This window comes from Ambystoma mexicanum, chromosome 11, assembly GCF_040938575.1.
Source record: "Ambystoma mexicanum isolate Mex_15411 chromosome 11, UKY_AmexF1_1, whole genome shotgun sequence".
Taxonomy (NCBI): Eukaryota; Metazoa; Chordata; class Amphibia; order Caudata; family Ambystomatidae; genus Ambystoma; species Ambystoma mexicanum.
In genome coordinates this window covers 1,344,852,432-1,344,876,155 of record NC_090934.1, presented here as the reverse complement: position 1 = coordinate 1,344,876,155, position 23,724 = coordinate 1,344,852,432, and the positions used below count along the sequence as shown (strand labels likewise).

Below are 23,724 nucleotides of genomic sequence, written 5' to 3'. Positions count from 1 at the left end.
TGACTTGTGCATGTTTAAAAATGGAAATAGGGTGTGCTGCTGAAGAAAAATTATGTTAAAATCAGCATAGATCTATGTATATTTTGGGCAGTCACACCTTTTCTGCTCTGCCAAGAAGACATATATGTTTTTCCTGCGGAAGGATAAGTGTAGATACCCTCCATGATTTGCCTTTTTAATCATTCACCAGTTTAAGTAGCATTAAGCATCATAAGGAACAAGTTACTGTTGTTCTCCAGCATGGGTCTGGCATGGATTCACATGCTCATGAATATTCCCCGTCGTCAGGCTGGGAATCCACGGTAAAGAAAAAATCAGTTTCAGTTTAGTTTCTGAACTGTCTTTCTACTAATAACCAATCACTGGTCTCTGGGTCATACTGCCCTCAGCCAATGACTGCCCTCTACCTAAGCCCCTCCTCTGGCAGCCATCTTCAGATTTGGTAGCACGTAAAGTGGCAATATGACCAAGTGAAGAGCCGCAGAGTGGAAGGAGGGTTCGCATGTGAATCCATGCCAGACCCATGCTGGAGAACAACAGTTACAGGTAAGTAACTTGTTCCTTCTCCAGCATGGGGTCTGGCATGGATTCACATGCTCATGAATATAAGAATACATAGCAGTACACACACATGCACAACCACGGGAGGTGGCAAAAGGCTCAACATTAAGCATTACATAAACTCAACTTTAAGCATCTCTTACCTCTTCACCAGGCCCACCTTGAGGCGAACAGGTTGCGCAGTACTGCTTGGCCGACTCTGGACTCCTCCCTGGAATCCCGGTCGACGCAGTAGAATCTCGTGAAGGTGTGAGTCTACCTCCACATAGCCCTGCAGGTGTCCAGCAGGGGGACACCAGACAAGAACGCCTTAGTAGCAGCGATCGCTCTGGTCGAATGGGCTCTCGGACGGCCGGGCAACTGTCGGTTGGCCAACTGATGACAGTGCATGATGCAGCCGGAGAGCCATCTGGAAATGGAAGCCTTCGAGAGAGCCTTCCCTTGGTTCACAGGTCCAAAGTTCACAAACAGCTGTGATGTCTTCCGAAAACTCTTTGTTCGGTCCACGTAGAACTTAAGCGCTCTAGCTACATCCAGCGAGTGCAAAGTCCTCTCGGCCGGCGACGGAAATGAAACTGGCAACACCAAGGGCTCGTTAAGATGGAAGTCCGACGGCACCTTGGGCATGAAAGAGGGGTGCGTCCTCAGCACCACCCTCGTATCGTGAAAAGTCAAGTATGGAGGCTTGCAGGATAGGGCCCGAATCTCTCCCACACGTCGTGCGGAGGCGATGGCCACAAGGAACGCTGTCTTCCACGAAAGGAACTTCAACGGAGCCGAATGCAAGGGCTCGAATGGTGGCCCCATGAGCCTGGTCAGGACCACGTTGAGCTCCCACGCCGGGGCTGGAGCCTTCACCAGCGGGAATGATCGGAACAGTCCCTTCATAAATTCCTTCACCAGTCGATGAGACCACAAGGACGGCCGTTCTGGTGTATTGGGAGATCGCTGCCAGTTGCAACTTGATGGAAGCGTGGGCTAGTCCAGCTTTGGCCAGCGACAGTAGGTATGGAAGCACTTGAGGTGCCGTAATCCGTAGAGGGTTGATCTTCTGTGCACGGCACCAGAGAGAGAACCTCTTCCACTTATGCTCGTAGCATTTGAGAGTTGAGGACGTCCTGGTCTTTGCAAGAACCTCTCTGCAGTCAGCCGGGATATCGTACCCTCCAAACTCTAGTGCTACAGGAGCCAGGCCTGCAAGTTCAGCGACTCTGGGTCGTGATGAAGAATGGCGCCTCCCTATCTGGAGAGATCTGCGTCCGTCGACAGTTTGTCTGGTGGGGACGCTGAGGGGTCCAGAAGGTCCGGGAACCAGATCCGTCTCAGCCACGCCGGTGCGATGAGGATCATCCTGCACTGGGACCTCTTGAGCTGGCTGATGAGTCGAAGCAGCAGCGGCAACGAGGAAACGCATACAGGAACAGGCCCTCCTAGGGGAACAAGAAAGCGTCGCCCATGCTCCTCGGCTGGGGAAACCTGCTGGCGAAACTCTGGCACTTGGAGTTCATCGCCGTCGTGAACAGGTCGATCTGGGGTTTGCCCCATCGTTGGAAGAGCCGATCCACTTGATCCTGGCGTAGTTCCCACTCGTGGCACGAGCGCAGCTCCCTGCTGAGCGAGTCGGCGATGGTGTTTTTTATTCCTGCCAGATGGAAGGGAACCAGAAACATCTCCTGGGCCTCCTTGGATAGGGCTGGGGATCTGGTGCCACCCTGCTTCCGGATGTAGAACATCGTGGTGGTGTTGTCGGTGAAGATCCTCACGACCTTGCCCTTGAGGGACGGGAGGAACGACTTGAGCTCCCAGAACACGGCGCAGAGCTCCAAGATGTTGATGTGGAGAGACCTCTCCTCCGGGAGCCAAAGGCCTCTTGCGTGGAGATCTCCGGTGTGCGCACCCCATCCCTCCAGGGATGCGTCTGTTGTCACTGTCTGCCGATGTGCCGGGGTCTGGAAGTCCGTGCCCGCCGTGAGGTGTGCACGGGTGCCCCACCACTGAATCGCCCGACGGAAAACCTCGTTGAGCGGGATCTGGTCTTCGAAGCTGCCCGCCGCTTGCATCCAGCGGGCGTCGAGGAACTCCTGTAGAGGACTCATCCATAGCCTGCACAGGTGCACTAGGTAGATGCATGAGGACATCATTCCGAGGAGGGACTTGATGGATCTCACCCTGGCCACGTCCGTGGCTAGCAGGCGCTGCACTTTGCCTAAGATGGCCTTCGTCCTTTCATCCGACGGAGACGCCAATCGTTCCACTGTATCGAGCTTCGCTCCCAGAAACAGTGCCGCCTGCGACTGAACCAGATGAGATTTCAGGTAGTTGATGGAGAAACCCAGCTCTGTGAGTAAGCGGACGGTCTTTGCCGTGTGCTCGACGGCGAGTTCTCTTGTCCTTGCACGGATGAGCCAGTCGTCCAGGTAGGGGTAGACGTGGATCCCCTGCAGGCGCAGCCGCACCGCCACTGGTGCTAGGCAAATGGTGAACACCCTGGGTGCCGACTTCAATGCGAATGGCAGAGCTCTGAATTGGTAGCGGCATCCTTGAACTACGAATCTGAGGAACTTTCGGTGCCCTTTTAGGATGGGGGTGTGGAAGTAAGCATCCTCCAAGTCCAACGACGATAGGAAGTCGCCCTCCTCCAGCTGTCCCAGCACGTGCTGGAGAGTGACCATCCTGAACTTCTGTGCCTTGATGTATTTGTTCAACCGACGTAGGTCCAGGATGGGGTGCCAACCGCTTGTCTTCTTTCTGACGAGGAAGTATCTTGAGTATACTCCGGAGCCTCTTGGGCACAAGCTCGATGGCACCTTTCTTGAGCATCGCCTTTACCTCCAACAGCAGTTGAGGGAAGTGATTTTCCTTCCTGGCCACAGGAGGAATGCGGGGACACTTCTTTTGGAATTCGAGAGTGTGCCCGTGGGCCAGGGCATCCAGCACCCAACGGTCGGTGGAGATGGACTCCCACACGCTGAAGAACTTCACCAGCCAGCCTCCCACCGGGGTTCTTCGGTGGGGGCACGACGCTACGGCCGGTTCAATCTTGCTTGGAGGCGGCCTTGGCCTCCTTAGCGACGACGACGAGATCCTCCTTGTTTGCCGTGACCTCTTTAGGCCTCCTGGGACGAGGAGCGGGCCGCCTGGCGGTACGTAGAGGAACCACCGCCTGATCCCTTGGAGGCCCCCTGTCTGCCTCCGGCGCTCTGAAAGGGCTGACGTTGTTGATGGGCTCCCAGGGCTCGGGCCGTCTGTGTTGGCCTTGATGGCCTGCAGCGACTCATCCACCGTTTTCCCAAACAGGTTGTTGCCGTCGAACGGCATGTCCAACACCTGGTCTGCACGTCCTGACGGAAGTCTGTCGCCTTGAGCCAGCCTTGTCGTTGAAGGCAAACATCGTTGCCTAACTGGCGAAACCCGGTGTCGGCAAAGTCCGTTGCCACCGTTATGACGTGGTCCGACGCCACCTCACCTTCCTGCAGAATCTCTAGGGCCTCCGCCCTCTTGTCGTCCGGTAGGAAGTCCAGTAAGGGAGCTATCTTGTACCATAGCTCCCTGTCGTAACGGGCCACAATCGCTAAGGCGTTGGCCGCTTTAATTGTCGTTGCCGCTGACGAGATGACCGTCGCCTCATGGCGTCCAATTTCTTTCCCTCGCCGTCAGGTGGGGAAGTGGAGGTCGAAGCTGTCGCCCCCGCCGCCTTCTTCTTGGCCGCCGCTGAGACGACCGAATCCGGCGTCGGCTGAGCCCTGAGGCACAAGGGGACAGCATCGGGGACCCGGTACTTCTTCTCGTACCGGTCCCTCTTGGCAGGTGTCGTAGACTGGTTCTTCAGGACCGCAAGTCCCTCGTCCCAGATACTGTCGAGTAACGGTACTGCGAGGTCCGTCTTTCTCTTGGCCTCTCGCCGTTGATAGAAGAAACCTTCCTTCTTCTGTTTGGGGCAGAGCTGGAAGAGCTCGGACGCCATGCCGATCATGGTGTGAAAGGAGCCAATTTCATCGGGCGGGGGAGACCTAGGGGGTGGTGATGGAAGGTCCATCCCGTCGTCGCCACCGTCGTCATCCGTCTCCGTGTCATCCCTGGGATCCGGAGAGGGGGATGAAGGCTCCACGGGCCGCGAGGGCATGAAGGGCGGGGGGGAGAAATTAACTCTCCTCCGCTTGTTCGGAGGGCTTCCCGATGGGCCCGGTTCTGGATCGTCCGCCGGGTTTCATGGTAATCTCATCCTTATCTCGGTGCATAAGGTTTGGCTCGCCATCAAAATGGCTGCCGAGTTGTCCTGAGGCTCGGGCAATGGCTGCGATGGGAGGGCTGGCCGCTCCTCCACAGGGGCCTCATCGGCGCCATCTTCGACCACCTTTTCGGGATCTCTTCCGTGGGATCGTACCTTCTCGAACCTCTCGTTGAGGCTCTTCACAGCCTCCACCAGCTCCTCCTCAGAGGCTGAATCCGTGTCTGTAATGGCCATCGCCCCCCCCCACTCTTTTTCCACCGGGGTCTTCACGGGGGTCTTGTCGATGGGCTGGAAAGAGGATTCCCTCCGCGGTGGCAGGGAAACTCTGGGCCCCAAGGTCGCCTCCACTGGTGTAGCCTTCACAGGCTTCGCCAAGGTCCCTCGATAGAGGCCTTAGCCGGGTGAATCAAGGCCTTCACCACCTTGGACGCGCTTGAAGCCTTCACCTTGGGGGGAGGGTCACTGCCTCGCTCCCCCTCGGCTGAATCCTTCAAGATCGACCGATGCCTCTCCAGAAGCTTACCCGGGTTCTCGGATTTCCTCTTCCCCGAACCAGAGCGTTGGCTCGTGGTCGATGGTGCCGGGGAAGGTGCGCCCTGCCTGGCAGCCGAAGAGCCTGACCGTTCGGCGCTCCCGGTGCCCGCGGACTCGTGTTGCTTAGCCTTCTGTTGGGCCCCCATCGACGGGGCGCCCTCACAGGACTTGACCGCTCGGACCTTTTCTTCTTCTCACCTGCTGGGCCCTTCTCCAGCTGGCGAGGCGGGAACGACGATCCTTCATGGTCCGTTCGGATAGGTTCTTGCAGAACGCACAGTCCTTCTCCACGTGCGTTTTGTCCTCATGAAGGCAGTAGAGACATCTTGAATGCTCGTCCCCCTTGAAAACATTCTGTAAACCGCATTCAGGGCAGTTCCTGAACAGCTTGGATCCGGCCGTCGAGCTACCCTTGTCCTGGGCCGCGTCCATGGTAGGCCTCAGATCTTCGGGAATCCTCCAAGAAGCGTCACTCGACGAAAACCTCACCCTTGAGGGGCGTTGGAAATTCCGAAACGGGTCCCTGTTGATCGGAAGAAGAAACGGTGGAGCTTGAGGCTCGATTAAACCGAAAAATGAGAAAATCTCCTTGAAAAAACGCAAAAAATGCAGCAAAAGCTCGAGAGCTATAGCACGAGGACTCCCAACACTTGAACGTGCCGTAAAAATCTGAAGATGGCTGCCAGAGGAGGGGCTTAGGTAGAGGGCAGTCATTGGCTTGGGGCAGTATGACCCAGAGACCAGTCATTGGTTATTAGTAGAAAGACAGTTCAGAAACGAAACTGAAACTGATTTTTTTCTTTACCGTGGATTTCCAGCCTGACGGGGAATATTCATGAGCATGTGAATCCATACCAGACCCCATGCTGGAGAACTCCTACTTCGCATGAGGGATACTCACTTTATGGTCCCACTGCAAAACCAACAAGAAAATACACGCATTTCAAGAAAGTGCCCCACACATGATTCAGTTTCAGAGTTGGATTAGAAGGAGTGTGTAAATTGCTTGTTTCATAATTGCACACGTCAGTCTATCCATCTGTGGGGACCTCTAGCCCAGGTGATACAAAGGAAGGTTCCTACTGCTTGGCGAACATCGTCACCACCTGGGTCCTCCTGAACCGTCTTGATGATATCCCTGTGGTGGTACCCTCCATCATCATGGGTTGTCAGCAGAGGGTTCTTCTTTGTCTGTATCTTGGCCCTGCCACCTATTCGGTCTTTACGACTTGTAAGAACCAGCATCCAGCCAGACCTAATTGTGAACTGGAAAATTGCCTCAGCACCCGTGCTTCCTGGGCCATTGCTGCCTCAGCCATCTCCTTGAGGTGTCGTCTCAGGCTCTCCTGACCCAGATTGCGTCAGTTGTCACGTCCTACACAGTCCCCTGAAACACAGTGCTTTCTGCGCCCTCTCCTCCCCCTGAACAGGATGTATAAGGTTTTTGAGCTTGTGCCTCACCCTGCAGCCACCCTTCCTACGTATTCACCATAGCACCACAAGAACTTTGCAATTATCCTGTGTAACCCTATGGGCAACTTTCTGAAATCTGTAAACATAAAACAGACATAAAAGTGCCCTTGTCCTTTTCCCCACATTGGGGTTCTGGAATTATTTAGAGCAATCCCTGTATTTAAAAAAAAATACTCCTCCTGTGATTGTCTTTACATTTTAGTGCAACAAGTTGTTGCATTCCACTTTGTCCATTTGAATTTGGATAGTATTGTGTATTAACGTAACATTCTGTTCTCGCTGGTTTTAGGGTTGAACTCGACTCCTTACTAGACTCAGTACTGCAATTAGTTTATACCTTCTGTCACTTTTAAAGTTGTAGTGATAATTAAATCACTACCATTGACTCCCGCTGGGTCTTACATAGTGGCTAGCTTGTCTGTTTCCCCCCAGCTTTAGGATTGAGTTGGGTCTCTCCTGTAGACATGTGTACTGACTGTTTTTACTCTATGGTACGTATTTACGTAAACTTGGTTAATAAATGTAATACTTGGTGTATGTTTGTTATTTTGTGTGGGGTGAATTGTGCCTTCGTACCAGCCCTCTTGCCTCCTAAAAGTGAAGCCAAACTGCTCTGTTACATTACCACTGAGTGTGGTTTTGGTGAGGTGGGGGGTATCCTGGGCACACTTTTGAATTGGTTTTCAGGACCCCTCAACAGTAGGATTCAAAAAAACCTTCCTGAAATTCTCAAATGTAGAAAACCTTGTCTTTATCAATTCCTGGACAGACTAGCAATTGCCATAAATGTCAGATTGCCCACCATTCCTCCTTGTTACGCTACAATGCACTCAGAATACGCCAGTCAGACTTGAACATGTGCCCTGAAAGTGGGTCCATATTCTAGCGACCTGAAAATCCTTTGTTGAGCAGCAGTAAAATTATTTTTCAAGCTAGCATTTCTGGGGTTCAGGTACCTAGAAGCCGCTGTGTCGACTTATGTGATGTCACACTGCATTCAGCAATCTCTCTGCATCACTGCACAGCACTTAATGACTCACTTTAAACTCAAGGAGAGGTTGCGGGCTGTTAGTCATCCGGGCTGCCATTGAACGTCTTCCATAGTTCCCTTTGGAACATAATCTTTATCCAGTTTCAGGGATGAAAACCTTCTTTTTGAAGGGGGTGTAGGACCTCCTGCCAATAGGGCCATTTGTGTGTAGTAACGAAATATGCCGAAAAGATAAACGCAATACTTCAACTTAGCTTTCAAATGATATTGTTCAAGAATGGATTTATGAAGTACATACGCACATTTTGGTCATAAATATGCACGTTGTAACCATGTTTTGTTGTTTTAATCATTTTTAGTCGCCCAGATGCAAGGCAGCCTTTCAAGAACACAAAAGGCCCCGTCCATGAAAAGCGGAGACAGAAACCCCATCAGCGTCCTTGCAATAAGAGAGAAGGTAAATGGCATAGAGATGGGCGCGCAAATGGAAGACACATGGCAAACCTTGAAATCGAACTGGGGCCACTGCCTTTCGATCCAAAATATTGAACGATTTGCTTTTCGAACAGTAATCCAACAGGAGAAACTTGAAAATCGGTCCAAGCAACACTTTTCGGACTTCAAAACACAGCTTTCTGATTTCACCCTGTACTTCTTGACAACCAACAATCATTTGCTATCTACCATTCTATTGTGCTGAACTTTCCTGTAGTTTTATTTTCGCCACTTGGTTTGCAGTTTTACCTGGTATGGAGCAGTGCATGCAGCAATAACTGCATGTTGAAATAAAGCTTTGTTTGGTTCAGTTTAAGAAAGTTGCATAAATGATATATGAAGTAGACTTAAAAATGATGCTTGTGCGCTCAATGACTCTAGATCTATTATTATTTTTTGTTTAAACCTTGTTTTCTATAATGGTGAAGCTTTCTTTGTTCATGTTGTGTAACCTTGCCCTTGTGTAACTTGTCTTTTTTGGGGACCAGCTGAAGAGGGGGCACCTTGTGAAAAAGAAATTGTGCTGCATTTCCTTTGATGTGGTGTTTTGTTTGTTATGGCTTTTTTTGCACATCTGGCTATTTCTGGAAAGTCAATAAATCTGCGATGGGTTAAAAAAGTTTTTTTATTTAAAATCACAAAATGAGTACAGCCCTTTTTGTTTAAACATGCTACCACCGCATGACTGCTGTGATGTCTTTGGACGCCTTTTTCATGGAATGCCTTCGCCACACAAAGAAATGTACTTTCTTCTCCTAAAACGGAGCGAAATCTTCAAGCCATCCCTTCTTGGACCAAAATCTGGAACATGGCGCAAGATAATCTTCGCCTACCTGTTTTCAAGGTCAAGTGTTCCATGCTCCATTTCGTGGTCTTCTTTCATACAAATATATGTGTTGGCCAACTCGCCCTTCTGGCATGTGTGTATGAAAGACTTCTGTGGTTCTCACATAGTTCTTTGAAACTAGAAATGGTGATATGTCCTATAAGAAAAGAAAACATGATTTCAGTATGTTAAGGACAATTTAATTCTTGTCTGCAGGTTTCCTGAATCAACATTTTAATTAATACAAAAGGTACAATGCAATGCATAAAGTACCTTCAACGGGATCCAATTGTGTCCAATCAGACCACGAGCAAATTGACTTTTAGTACGGCAGATTAATTGTTTGCCGCTTGGATTGTGTTGTGTTACAGTATAATGATGGGCTAAACGTCCCATCCGTCATTTTCCTTGTGAATTTCCAGCTGGACTTGATAACATTTTATAGCCATTTGGCTTGTGACCCACCACTAAATCTTGTATCCCCTCAAACTCTGCCCCCCAGCTTGCCACAACATTCTAGCAGCCCAGCTAACAAATTAAGAGCCATGTTTTTTAAAGAGTGAAACGTCCCTTTTAAACGTCAAAATGAAATTGGGTTATTACATCACACTTGATGCTGGACTCCAGTCTCTAAGTAAGGGACCGGATTTCGAGGCCATGCTGCTCGGCATTGTCATGCTTCCAAGACAAGCACATTTCCCCTCAGCTATCTTGCTGCCCCTGTGAATCCAATTAATATCTCATACCCCTCCCACAACCAAAGATATCACAAGGAAATAAAAACCTTGGTAACCGGACTCTCTGGAAGACCCCAAATAAGAAGCCTTTTTTAAGAATTCCAAAATAAGCTTTTCAAAGTTGTCTTTCTACTAAAATGTCTATTTTCATTCCGGCACTGGTATCCCTTTGTTCGTTGATATAACAATCCAACCTTTTCAGAATAGCCTTTTCACTGCTAAGTGTTCTTTGATCACAAGCCATCATCATTTGATCTTATTTTCAGATGCTAGTTTTGTCCTCACTTTAATCCAAAGCATGCAGCAGTTTTATATCGTTTAAGATTCAGAAGGAATGTGTTGGCCTCCGTGTTCAATGAGGCAATATAGCATAGGGCTGTAACAGTAATCAGCCCTCACTTTAGTTAGTGCACAAGGGTAAGGGGTGAGAACGCCTACAACAGCTCTGACTCCAGGGCAGTAATACCGCTATAATATGGCAATGTCAAGCTAAAACCAAAGGAAAACAGAGAAAGTTCTTAAAAACTTGGAAAAGGCATGGGCCTCATTAAAAATATGCTGGTCCGGAAATTAACGTGCTGGTAATTGCGTTTACCGGCATGTTTTACAGACCGGCACACTTCACATTTGCAAGTGGGGCCTTGAATGGAGGTAATTCCACTCCACCGGCAAAAAATAGCAGCATTAACAGCAATCACCCTATAGGACTTTATGGAATGCCTTGCCAGCACTTGTAATATGCCAGTAATTCCAGCATATTCCAAGTGCCGGTAAAAGTATTTTCTTTTGGTGGTATCCTGTCGGATTTACCAGCGGAATACCACCAAACTTGTAATGAGCCTCATTGTCTGGAATATTGACTGCAAAAGACAGTGAGAAGTGATGCAGAATTTTGGGAGGGCAACATCAAGCTCCTTAACAGTGGTTAACACCCTCTGCTGATCTAAGTGGCCCGCAAACATTCCAATATGGCATTACAGCCAAGGTGATGTGACGCTGTAATGCCATTATAACCAGGTCACAAAATCGTGTTAAACAGTATAGAAACAAAAGCAAGCATTTGAGGTGCTCAGAACCCTGCCGTGAGCATGTCAATATGTTGGGAGAGAAGAACAAGTTACTCTCTTACCTGGTAACGTTCTTTCAATGGGATGGTCCGACGACGTATTCCATATCTATGACAGTAATCACCACAGCAGTGCTGCTTCGGAAAATCTTTCTGCGTCTTGCGTCGATACGCCGCCCTCGAGGACATCCTCCGACGGCCAACGTCACTGGATGTTATAAGTAGGACGCACAACGCCCGTAGCCTCAGTTGTAGTTTTTTTTTCCCAGAACGTGTGGCACCAGTCTTCTGCCAGTCTGACCACACAAAGCCTTGCGGAAACTTAAGCTGCAATCGCATAAGAAATTCAGTAGCGGGGAAGGCAGGGAGCGAGCGATATGGAATACGTCGTCGGACCATCCCATCGAAAGAACGTCACCAGGTAAGAGAGTAACTTGTTCTTCGAGGGGATTGGGTCCTCCGACGTATTCCATATCTATGACAGACTCCCAAAGCAGTACCAATGCAAGGAGGTGGGAAAAGAATTTAGAAAACAGAAATTTAGAATGCCCAATCAAATTGTGGAGTAAAGGACCGCCTTGCCAAAGGCCACATCCTGCCCCCGGATGGAATAGAGGGAGTAGTGACGTACAAAAGTATGTACCGAAGCCCAGGTGGCTGCATCACAGATGTTACGAATAGGAACACCCCTCTGTAGGGCAGTAGAGGCAGCCATCCCCCCTGGTAGAATGGGTCCTTACCCGCCAAGCGGTAACACTCGGAGATAGCCAAAATAATCCAGCAAACAAAGTCTGTTTCGTCACAGCTTGTCCCAAACGCTTTCCAGCTAACCAATGAAGAGTTGATCGTCCACTCTGACCCGGGACATTCGTGAAATCTAAAAGCTTAACGCTCTCCTAGGATCAAGCTTATGGAGCCTCTCCTCTTCCTTACCAGGATGTGGAGGAGGATAAAACGCCGGAAGAACAACCTTCTGGCCTAAATGAAATTCCGACACCACCTTCGGAAGAAAGGAAGGACGAACTCTAAGGACAACCCTGTCCTTATGAAACACAGTGAAGGGAGGCTTAATTGAAAAGGCCTGTAACGCGCTCACTCTGCGAGCGGAAGTGACCGCAACCAAAAATACATTTTTAAGAGTTAAGTCTCAAAGGGCATGAATGCAAAGGCTCAAAGGAAGCACCCATCAGAAACTTGAGAACAAGGTTCAAATCCCAACCGGGCACCTGGAAAGGTGACGGAGGGAAGACATTAGTGAGCCCTTTCAGAAACTGAGAAATTAAAGGAATTTTAAAATAGGAACACTCTACAGACGAGCGCTTAAATATGGACAGCGCTGCCAGGTAAGCTTTAACGGTACCCACTTGCAAGCCCCTGTGGGCCAAAGAAAGCAAAAATAAAATAGAACTACAGGAATGTCACATGAAAAAGGATCCACATTCTTAACCCTGCACCAGTCGCAGAATTTACGGCAACGGTACAGGGACTTTGTTGCTGGCCGAGAGCAACACCTCCATCATGTCTTCAGAGAGTTCCCAATCCTTATACCTCAACCTTTCAGAAACCAAGCGTGAAGGTTGAGGGATCTGACCTCAGGATGGAGAACCTGACCCCCCCCCTCCCATGAGAGCAGATCGTCTCGGTAGGGAAGACCACGTGGAGGGCAGATGGACAAGTCGAGAAGGTCCGGGTACCACGTCCTCCGGGCCCACGCCTGAGTAATGAGGGTCATCCGGGAACCGAATCTCTGTAACCTGCGCAGCACTTGCGGAATGACGGGGACTGGGGGAAACGCGTACAGCAGTGGGAATGACCACTCCACCACAAACGCATCTAAGGCTCCTTTCGGAGGAAATTCCTGCGTGCAGAACCTCTCGCACTTCCGGTTCACATTGGAGGCGAAGAGATCCACTTGAGGGGTCCCCCAAAGAGCGAAGATCTCCAAGAGAATCTCCTGAGCCAACTCCCACTCATGAGAGAGCGCGCTCGGCCTGCTCAGAGCGTCCGCCGTCTCGTTTTCGTCTCCGGCCAGATGAACTGCCGAGATTGAAACTTCCTGCTGTACTGCCCAGAACCAGAGCTGCATCGCCTCCCTGCACAGAGGAAGTGACCCTGCCCCCCTTTTTGTTGAGGTAGTGCATGGCCACCGTGTTGTCCATCAGGATCAGGACATTCTTCCCTCGCACAGTCGGCAGAAAAGCCTTCAGGGCTAGCCTGACGGCCCTCAGCTCCAACAGATTGATATGGAGTCTGGACTCCGACAGAGACCAACGACCGCTGACTGTCAACTCGTTGGCATGAGCTCCCCATCCCGTGAGGGATGCGTCCGTCACGATCGTCACCTCCGGCCAGGGTAGCCAAAATGGAGCCCCCTTCATCAGATTGTCTTCGACGGCCCACCACAGAAGGTCCTGGGTGACCGAGGACGGCACCTGAACAGGGGCCGACATCCTGCCGGAGGACTGAGACCACTGGAGCTTGAGTGCCCATTGCAAAGATCTCATCCGCAACCTGGCCTCCGGCACCAGAAGAATGCAGGATGCCATGAGGTCGAGCAATCTCAAGAACTCGAACGCTGGGAGACTCTGGGCAAGCTGAAACTTGTGCACCATCTGCTGAATGTGATGAGGCCTCACCTTTGGAGGAAGACACTGCCCCAGGGACGTGCTGAGCACTGCTCCGATGTACTGGAGCCTCTGGGTTGGTGTCAAATGGGACTTCTTTAAGTTGAGGGAGAAGCCCAGCTTGTGGAGGGAGTGGCAGGTGACTGACAGATGACCCAGGACTTGCTCGGGAGAGCGCGCCCTGATCAACCAATCGTCCAGGTAGGGGTAGACTTGAATTCCCCCCCTTTCCTGAGGTGCTATGCCACCACTACCCTGAGCTTGGTTAAGACCCTCGGGGCGGAGGTCAATCCGAACGGCAGGACTCGAAACTGAAAGTGCGAGTCACCAACCGCGAACCTCAGGTACTTCTTGTGTTTTGGATGTATCGGCACATGAAAATAAGCATCTTTGAGGTCGAGAGACACCAACCAGTCCTGAAGTTGAAGGGCCTGGAGGACTTGAGAGAGAGTAACCATCTTGAACTTGTCCTTCCTGAGGAGCTTGTTCAAACCGCTCAAGTCCATGATGGGTCTCAATCCCCAGTCTTTCTTGGAAATCAAAAAATAAGGGGAATACCATCCCTTGTTCCTCTCCGCTACAGGCACCAGTTCTATGGTGCCTTTCTCCAGCAGGAATTGAATTTCCTGCGCAAGGAGCGGATCCGGACTCTTCAGAGATTCCCCGGCGGATTGTCTTGAGGCATCTGCCGGAAAGGAAGACAGTAGCCGTCGGTTATGATCTCCAGGACCCACACATCTGAAGTAATGGCGCGCCACTCCTCAAAATGCTGCGCCAGCCTTCCCCCAACCAGCGAACCATGGGACATGGCCTCAAGACTGAGCTGAAGCGGCGTTGCCTGAGGGCAAAGAGGCAACAGCCCGAGCAGCCTTGGTACCTCGAGTACCTTGTGTTCCACCTCTGGCACTCCTACGGTGGCCCCTTTGACTGCCAGCTCCTCTCGCTTTACCAAAGGATGAGTAATAACGAAAGGAACCTCCCCTCCATTACTGTCCCCTAGGACGAAAAGGCGGAGGTTGGCAAACTGCAGCGCCCAACGACTCTGCAACCTCTCAAGGCTCTCGTCAGCCTTGCTGCCAAAAAGATGTTCCCTTTCAAAGCGCATGTTGAGGAGCCGGGCCTGCACATCAGGAGCAAACCCCGACTTCCGCAACCACGCAAACCTGCGCATCACGGTGCTCGCCGCCATGGACCGGCTGACGCAATCTGCTAAGTCCAAACCCGACTGAACGGCCTCACACATGGCATCCTTGCCATCCTGAACCATGGCAAGGAAACCATTCCATTCGTCCCCTTCGGGAATATGTTCAGCCACTAAGGAAACAGTTCCACAGAGTGTGCGTGAAACGTGACAAGGCACATACGGAGTTGGCCGCCTGAAGCGCCATACCCCCTGAAGAAAACACTTTCTTCGCCCAGCCGTCAAAACACTTGTCGTCCCTTCGCCTGCACCACCAAACTCTCCGGAGTGGGGTGCTTGGACAAGTAGCAGGGGTCGCTACTGGCTGGGCGGAATTTTTGCGGCAAAGACTTGCCCACTGCTGGGAGACTCTCCGGAGCAGTCCAAGCCGCTGCCACCCTCCTCTGTAGAGCCATATGAAACGGCAGTATCGGGTCAGTTGGTGGACCAAGGTCGAGGATATCCGTAAGGTCATCCTGAAGAAATTCCCCTGGGGGAGCAGCCCATCCCAAGTACTCAGTGACCCTCGACATAATGCGCCGGTACGAGGAGTCGGCATGAGTGTCAGGCTCAGGCCTACAAAACTCCACCTCCGGAGAGGTGTCCAGCCCACTAGCATCGTGCAGGGACTGCCTCAGGTCCTCAAATTGGCTATGGCCCGAGAGAATCTTGTCTGGCACCGTATTAGGAACCATGCCATCATCGGAGCCCTCATCCACCTCTGAAATAAACTCAAGATGGTGGTAAGAAGACACAGAATGTGAACCAAAGCCATGCTTGACCTTGGCCAGAGCCTTTCTAGGGGGTTCCACCGAGCCTCGGGGTACCCCCGTCGACAGAGCCTCGAAAGGCATTGAGTGAATTGACGCTGAACGCGGTGCCGACAGCATCGATGGTGTCGATACAGGCCTCGAGGCCGGAGCCCCGAGCGTGTCCTTCGACCGCCTGGCCACTGAAGACTACTTCCGAGGCAGGGCCTCGAAAGAGTCCGTCGACGACCTCAGCGCCACCGGCGTCAACGTCTTCCTCGAAGACATCACAGGTTCACACGGTCTGGAGCGCGTTGAGGACCGGGACCTGGACCGGGCATGATGAAAACGATTCCCCTTCTCCGAGCGGGACCTCTCCCGCGAATCGTGCCGACCACCCGAGCCCAAAGGCATACGAGCGGTGTCTCTCAACCGATCACGACCGACTCCACTCTGAGGCGCGGGCGGACGGACCGGTGCCCCGTAATTCGAGAATGGCTTACATTTTCTTCCCGAAGGAAGCCCATTCCTCCGGCGTCGCCTGCTTGGTAGGGTAAGCGACCCGCCGACGGGCGGAGTCCTCGGAAGAGGACGGGGAAGGCGACCGATGATGGCGCTTCCGGGAGTGCCTCAAAGAGGCAGAGGAGTGGCAGGACCGACTCCGGGACCTCGACTTCCATGGCTTAGACACCTTACCTACCGATAACTTCTTCTTGCGCTCCCGCAAGGCTTTAGATGTGAGCGACTGGCAGTCGACACTCCGTGTCATGGGCCTCCCCGAGGCACCAGAGGCAGGCGTCGTGCGAGTCCGTAACCAACGTCTTGGACCCACAGTCCCCGCACTTCTTAAATCCCGGACGCGGGGTGGAAGACGAGGTAGACATCCTTCACGAAGAAGAAACTTCACAAAACGAACAGGTTCAAAGAACCGAGAAACAACAGAAACTCCAAAGAGTCGAGGCGCGCCGAAATTCCCGAAGCAAGCACGTTTGCGGAAAAAACGGAACTGAGGCTACGGGCGTCCTACTTATAACATCCAGTGACGTCGGCCGTCTGAGGTGGTCCTCGAGGGCGGCGTATCGACGTAGGACGCAGACGCCAAAAGATTTTCCCAAGCAGCACAGCTGTGGTGATTACTGTCATAGATATGGAATACGTCGGAGGCCCCAATCCCCTCGAAACATTACCTTGTGTAGTTGCGGCTAAGGTCCTCTGCTCACTTATTGTTCACAATGGCCTGCGAACATTCCAATGTTATAATGTATGCTGCAAAGACAGAGGCCTAAAATACTTCAATGTAGATATTCCTTCTTTTACCAAGGTCACAGACTGTTTTTTTGTTCTCTCCCCCTCGCCCCCCTCCCATTCTCCCCCTTGCCCCCTGCCATTCTCCCCCTCACCCCGCTCCCACTACCTAACAGCTCACGGGAGCCTGTATTTACCAGGTGTGTCTTGCATGACTGATATCCCTGGTAGGCATTCACAATGCATTGTGACTAGACAAGATGCAGGATTGGGGCAACTGCAAAGGTGACACTACTTTCAAAATGGAGCAGGTACAGACATGGCTGTTGCTTGCTTTACAAGAGAAATGGTGACAGAGAACAGCTGCAAGCATTGTTTCCCGCTACCTGTTTTAACACCAAAAACCATGGTAAAGACGAGATTCCTCCAACCAATCCCTAATCCTCTTTGTGCGTTTAAGGTTTTTAAAATGTCATCACTTTGCTGTGCCTTAAAATAATTAACTGGGTTCTTTCAAACTCCACCCATTTTCTGAACTTAATTGCTTTTTATCTTCCACTTCCCCACCTTCTGAAGCCAATTTCAATAGTTTTTTTAAGCTTGAGCCCTCACATTCCCTGAATCTCAAGGAGCCCCAACTATATCCATACCAAATCCCACATCCTTGCATAGGGTGCGGCTAAAGCTAGGCAGCAGCCATGGGAACAAGCAGACCAGGCATTTGCGTATGGTCGGCAGAGGAATCCCAACTATTTTCCATAGTAATCCTCCAATCCTTTACACAAGCAGAGCCACAGATCTCCACCTCTCAGGAGGTGGCAGCATTAGCAATACTATGCGCTCCCGGATGCATACCATAATACGAGTGACCCCCCCCCCCTACATTTCTGCCTCTCGTAATACGGGTCCCTGTATCAAAAAGAGCTGCCAGAGACAAATTGGCAAGGTCTACAAGTCTACCAAGAATATTTTTGAGCACTTGGAAAAACAGAATACTCAGTATGGAAGTTACTGTGCATGCCTGCCCCTGACAACATTCAATTATCTTTCCAACAAACAACATGTATTCCTTCGCTAAATCAGTGTTTTGCAGAATTACCCATTTTGCTGATTAATGCCCATTTTCTGTTAGTTTCTAGGATAGTGGTTTCTTTGAGAACCTAACAAACGTGAGCATTATTGCACGCTTATGATGCCTTAGTCGTCGGTCCTGTGAACAAAAAGGATAAACTGTACACCAAACAAAAATCAAGACACGGTCGGAAAAATCCCAGACACATAATCACATTTATTGAATTTACATTCACATATAGTACACCATTTATGATATAAATAAGTGGGGTAAATATTGACGGAAAAGATTATTTCAAGGGCTCTCCTAAATCTACGTAAATTGGATTAAATTGCAAGTTATATAGTTTGTTTCAGAGTCTTGATTTGTGAAAAGAAAAACATCTTTGCCGAGTTTGGTTGAAATCGTGGAGGAGTAAGTAGCATTAGAGTAGGGGCATGATGTGGCAGAATGGATGGGCGAAGAAGTATTCTGCTCGCTAACTATCTTGGGCGCCTTACCTTGAATGCACTTACAGACAAGGTAACGATTTTGAACTAAATCGTTGCTGGAACTGTTAACCAATGCACAGCAGGATTGTTTTGGAGAATTGGTAATTTATGACAGTGTGATATGGGATGGCCAGCTTAGAGACGGTTACAATAATCCAACTTTGAAAACATGATGGCACGAGCGGTTACAGCCAGATGGTCCCGAGAAAGAAAAGGACAGCTATGCCTCAATAAGCAAGAGGTAGAGTGGGCAGTGAAATAAAAACTAGCGAGGAGTCCAAAAAAATGCCCAACTAACCTTATTGGAGTAGAGGAAGGGTTCAGCAATCGTAACTGAAGGAGGCAGCAATGAAGATGGAGGCTGAGAAAGGACACATGGATGAACCAAGATCATTTTGGTGTTAAAACAAAGCCAGTTAACGCACATACAAGTCTCTATCTGGGTCAGGATATTAGATAGTGCTATTAAAGAACTGCTGGGTGTCCTCAGCAATACAGTGGAAGCCAACATCCAAATCAACAAGTTGGGCATGGAGCAACTTGACAAATATTAAAAATCAAAGGAGACACACCTTATTTGTTAACAAAGTCTGTGTCATAACACCGAAGGTAAAACCGCACCACCTTCCACTGTACAAGAAGTGAACCAGTGAAGACCAGATTCCAACACCCAGGCCACGGGTATCAGTCTCCTTGTCGGTAGCTTTCAACACCTTGGACCACCAAGGAAGATTAATATTGAGCTTCCATTTTTATCCATCTCCCAGAGAAGACCCTGTCTAACATCCAGATGTGCAGAAATGATGTGCCATATAGAGGACAAAAGCTGAAGCGGCGAGTCCCTAGGCAATTAGTAGGTTCAAAGTCTAAACTTTTAACTTTCTGGAAAGTTGTAACTTTCCTGCTCATCATTTCACTCTGAAGAAAGGCAGGCAGGTTTTTCAACACAGCTCTAGAACTGCCGTAAAAACCAGATGAAGGGTGGCGGATGGGAGGGATTCAATGTACCACCTCTGGTTTCCAGAAGCACCTCAATACCTTCCTCTTTGCTTCTGCTTTCGCTCCCCATTTCCACTGCTGATCTGTTCTCTCTCGGCACCGTGCACCTGGCCAGCCTCTGCCCTCCGGGCTCAGGTACCTGATCACCCTGCCACCCTCCCGCACTGCCTCCAGGCTGTCCCATGCACTTGGGGTCTGTAGCTGCACCCATACAGCCCCCCCTTTTCCTCCTGCACTTATCAGACCTACACGGTCTACTGCCTTAAACCCAGCACTTGCTGTCTACACTACCACTGTTTGTTGCCTTTATTATTTATTAATATTTATCTGTTTCTCCTTTGCTCCGCACTTTCCACTTCTACCCTCTCCCATGCACTTGCGCGTTCTCAATTTCACTGGGCCTAGTAAGATCGATATTTTGTTCTCCCGTTCCCCTCCCTCCCTTGCCTTGTCGTGCTCTGAAACACTTGTGTACAAGCGTGATTGAAATAAAATATCAATGTATGCCTGGGGCTGTGTGCTATGCAATGTGTGAGAGTAATTTGAGGCTTATTAGAAACCTTGGGGCAGGCTTTGGTGAGAAATGATCAAGGATTCTGGCCTGATCACCTGACAAACATTGTCATTTGCCTCAACAGAAGATCTCCCAGCTGGTCCATGAGCATAGCACCTGAGCAAGTTAGAGTGAGGTTTGAGACTGCACTCAGCCTGCCAACGTACATACTACGGAAGTTGAAAGGGGTGCCTGGGGTCTTCGTATTTCAAGCAGCAGTTTCTCTGAACTAGAAGTTCCTGCATCCCATAATCTTAGCACCTATTTTATGGTACTATGATGTCCCCTTTCCTCCATGCTGATGAGACATCTCATGGAACAGGGGATGGGACTGGAGCCTGTTGCATAGCAGCATCTTCTGGAACTTTGTGCAGTGTCATGCCTGCCACGCCCCTGCACAGCCCACCCAACCCTCAGTCCCTTCCTCCGGGCAGGAGCCGACGGGTGCAGCTGCACCATGTTGCCTTTAAATTGGGAATCCAGCTCTCACGTCACTTACCCAACAGGTTGTGGAGCTGTAAGCTTCTCTACCGCCAATCCGCACAGATTTTGCCTCTCTTGTTTGGGAAAAGACCACGTGTAGCAGCCATGCGGTGCGTGTAATTGCTTTTCAGGGAGGTCCCTAGTGGCTTGCTAGGTACGCTGGGAATAGATCTTCGGAACTGCAGCACTGCACGAGATAAGGGACTTAGTTGGCGGAAAGGTCAGGAACAGGAAGGCAAAAGCGCACCCCACACAGAAGAAAATCTCTCAGGGTTGGAACCGCATGGCCAGTGGCCAAATCAGTTTTAGTACAGAGAGCACTCATCACTAGGAGATCTAGGCTGAGTGGGCGGAACCAAGCAGGGAACCCTATTACAAAATTCCCACATGGCTTCCAATTCAACATGAGGCTGCGGCTACTAGCCATTCGCAAGCACCACGTCAAGACCCATCAGTGCCAAAGGAAGTGAACTAAGAACCCTCCGGGGACCAGCAGATGAGTCCTTACTTTTTTTTTTTTAATTTATTTTTTTATTTGTTTGGATCAAATAGATGTTTACAAACTATAAAAATAAATCAACATTTTACATATTTGCCGCAGTTAAAATACAATTAACTTACAAAACATTTCAACCCAATACAAGACAAGCCGAAAAACAATAAATCAAAAGAGAAAAAAGAAAGAAAAAAACAAAAGACCTAAAAAGCAAAGGGAAAAGAGGAAAAATAGAAAACCTTAATTTCCCCAAAAACCTGCACCCCATACTAGATTGTTAATTACTACAGCTATGTTAAGCCGTAATAATTGTGGAGGCATTGTTCCCAGGTTGCCCAGCGCTTGGATGGGCCATACCTAGCCTTGAAACGACCTGACCTACTGCTATCGTCAGGGCGGTGTTATGCCCCAAGATCAGGCGATTCCAAAAGTTCTCCGATTGCAAGCAGTCCATTTTGTGCACAAATGTTCCAAAATAGAGGACTCTAGTCTCCCAAGTTCCTTTGCATTCTATGAGTAAGTGGTGCAGGTTTTGCTTATTTTGGGTTACAGAGATTTTACAAAACGATATGATGTTCTGACTTTGGCCTCTAATGCTTAGGATCTCGCCTGTATAAATTAGATTTAGGCGGGCCCTAAGGAAAACGTATCTTGATTCACTACTGGGATGTTTTGTTGAGTGCTTACTAAATAGGTTTGAACAATTCCTTAAGGGGCAAGATATCCAGTTCCTTTTGGAAGGCACAATCAAAGACGTTTTGCCAACTCCTGATGCACTGGGTCCCTCAGGGTTGGACAACCAAAGGCTGTGCCACATCAAAAGGACATGCCTCTGCTGGAATCACCTGCGTCGCCAACTGGAACCGATAACTCCACTGTGGAAGAAGAGCAACCCACAGGTTTATGTGAGGAGGATTGGGATGAGAAGCACAAAGCTTCTGTCCGCAGTGCAGGACAAAGTCAAGGCTTTGCCTTTCTATGGGGTTACACTTTTCCACTCCAGCCATGATGAGGGGTTTGCAAAAGAGAAGGCAAAAATGCTCAAAGCAAACAGCCTGTCAGCATTTTCCAGAGCAATGACTAGACCACGCTCAACTTTCCAAAACAAGCAAGTGAGAACGACCGGTGGGTTTAGAGGTGTTCCGGCACTGAATCAAACCAGGGAAATGCATTAACCAATATCAGGACCACAGGCCAGAAACTGCTCTCATGTTGGCAAGGGTTTTATAAGTGCCATCCAGAGGCAATCGGAAAACAATAAGATTTGACACGTTGCAGACCCAAGAGCATCGCACACCAGTAGGCAGCCAGGCCTGACCCCATTTACCATCTTTGAGGCAGATAACAGACCCATGGACCTTATCAGTAATAAAGACTGGATTTCAATTGCCCATTCCCTTCCATAATGCCTCATAATTTTTCAGCAAATCTGGCAGAGGGAATCCAGAAACTGGTAACTCTGGACATCATAGAGATTGTACACCCACACAGTCAATCAAAGGGTTACTATTCGAGATTCTTCACCCTCTTCAAGAGGGACAATGCTAGATGGAGAACAATTATCTACCCGGTTTGCACAGCCACGTCCCACTGGAGAAATTCAAAATGGTCACACTTAGGCAGATCATGGCGTCATTGATGGAGGGAGATTGGATGTGACAATATATAGAAGGAAGCAACCACTCACCCAAGTATTCAAGGCACTACACTCTAACTAATCATGAAATATTAATACACCAAACATTTTCTCGAGTACAAAAAAAGGTAAAAATCCACATTTTGAAAAACTGATATCAATACTTGAATGTGATAGGTATACAAAAAATATATAACATTAAACATTCAATACATAATACACATATATATACTATATAAAAAGAGTCACAACAGCACTTACATATGGCACCAAAAACCCTACATAGCCCTAAACAATCATTGAACCTGAAGGGTTTTAACACAGTTGGAGACTATTATGCCAATCTGTTCTATACACCGCCTGACATGTTTCCGTCCTAAAGGTGTACAATAAATTCAGGACATTCCTCAGGGGAAAACGAAATGAGGGAAAGAGTTTGTTCTTTCAAAGTTCAGATGCAGTGCCAAAACTTTCATTAACTATAAACAGAAAGAGAGAAATTTCAAATTATTCCCATTAAATTGTTTTCTTATACTTGGGGAAATACCTCATTTTACTATAAATGTGCAGAAATACCTGACAACCCATGGTACAGATCAAGAGATATAAATTCCCCACACTTCTTCACTTTAAATGTGGCAATTTCTTCAACAAGTGCCACATCAATTGACTATTCTGCAATCTAAAAACAATAACACTGGGCATACTTATTGCTTAGCAAGCATTCAATACTATTTTAACTTCTTGTAAAGGCCTCTATAGGTAGATGCATATACACATTATGAGGGAAAATGTACCTAATATGGAATTCGAGGGTATCTTGATGGATGTACTTCTAATATCTGGGACATTGACTATCAAGGTAAATCTAAATATAAACACAAAGGCTCACGATTGACCAAAGTTCTTTGTAATTCCACCTCAAAACTCAAGAGTAGTAATTCAGTGTGTTTAAAAAAAAAACATCATCCCCACTTGCCTGTTCAAGAACAGGAAATTAAACGATCTCACATGATCAAAAACTGCCAAGAAGTCTGCGGTCAAACTGTTAAAAACATGGCCGCTCCACTAAATGCAGACCGTAACGTGATGACATCACACGATTGTGTGATGACATCATGTGCAGCAACGGCAGTCCCATACCACCAAACCACAAACAATAACTGTAATGAGCTCCAAAAATGATTATACCCTGGAAAAGCTCAATCTACTGTACTGTGATGTGCCCCTTTACCAGCAAAGGCCTTACCGTTGATGTTGGGTTGGCAAATCCTTGAATATT

The 23,724-nt window shown here is 49.1% G+C and overlaps 2 protein-coding genes across 5 annotated transcripts in view; one reads left to right on the top strand and one right to left on the bottom strand.

The window, feature by feature from the left end:
- The window catches only part of CCPG1 (cell cycle progression 1), a 212,922-nt gene extending 204,018 nt beyond the window's left edge, over positions 1-8,904 (top strand). For all 3 annotated transcript variants that reach the window (XM_069624859.1, XM_069624860.1, XM_069624858.1), the window contains one exon: positions 8,150-8,904. In XM_069624859.1, the coding sequence (XP_069480960.1) occupies positions 8,150-8,339 (190 nt within the window). In that variant the 3' untranslated portion in view covers positions 8,340-8,904. The remainder of the gene's footprint in view (positions 1-8,149) is intronic.
- The window catches only part of PIGB (phosphatidylinositol glycan anchor biosynthesis class B), a 706,437-nt gene that overhangs the window by 333,167 nt on the left and 349,546 nt on the right, over positions 1-23,724 (bottom strand). Inside the window, exon 12 of one of the 2 annotated variants that reach the window (XM_069624862.1) lies at positions 9,119-9,268. In XM_069624862.1, the coding sequence (XP_069480963.1) occupies positions 9,131-9,268 (138 nt within the window). In that variant the 3' untranslated portion in view covers positions 9,119-9,130. Of the gene's footprint in view, positions 1-8,896; positions 9,269-23,724 lie in introns of those variants that run through there. The other variant, XM_069624861.1, reaches the window with a different exon arrangement.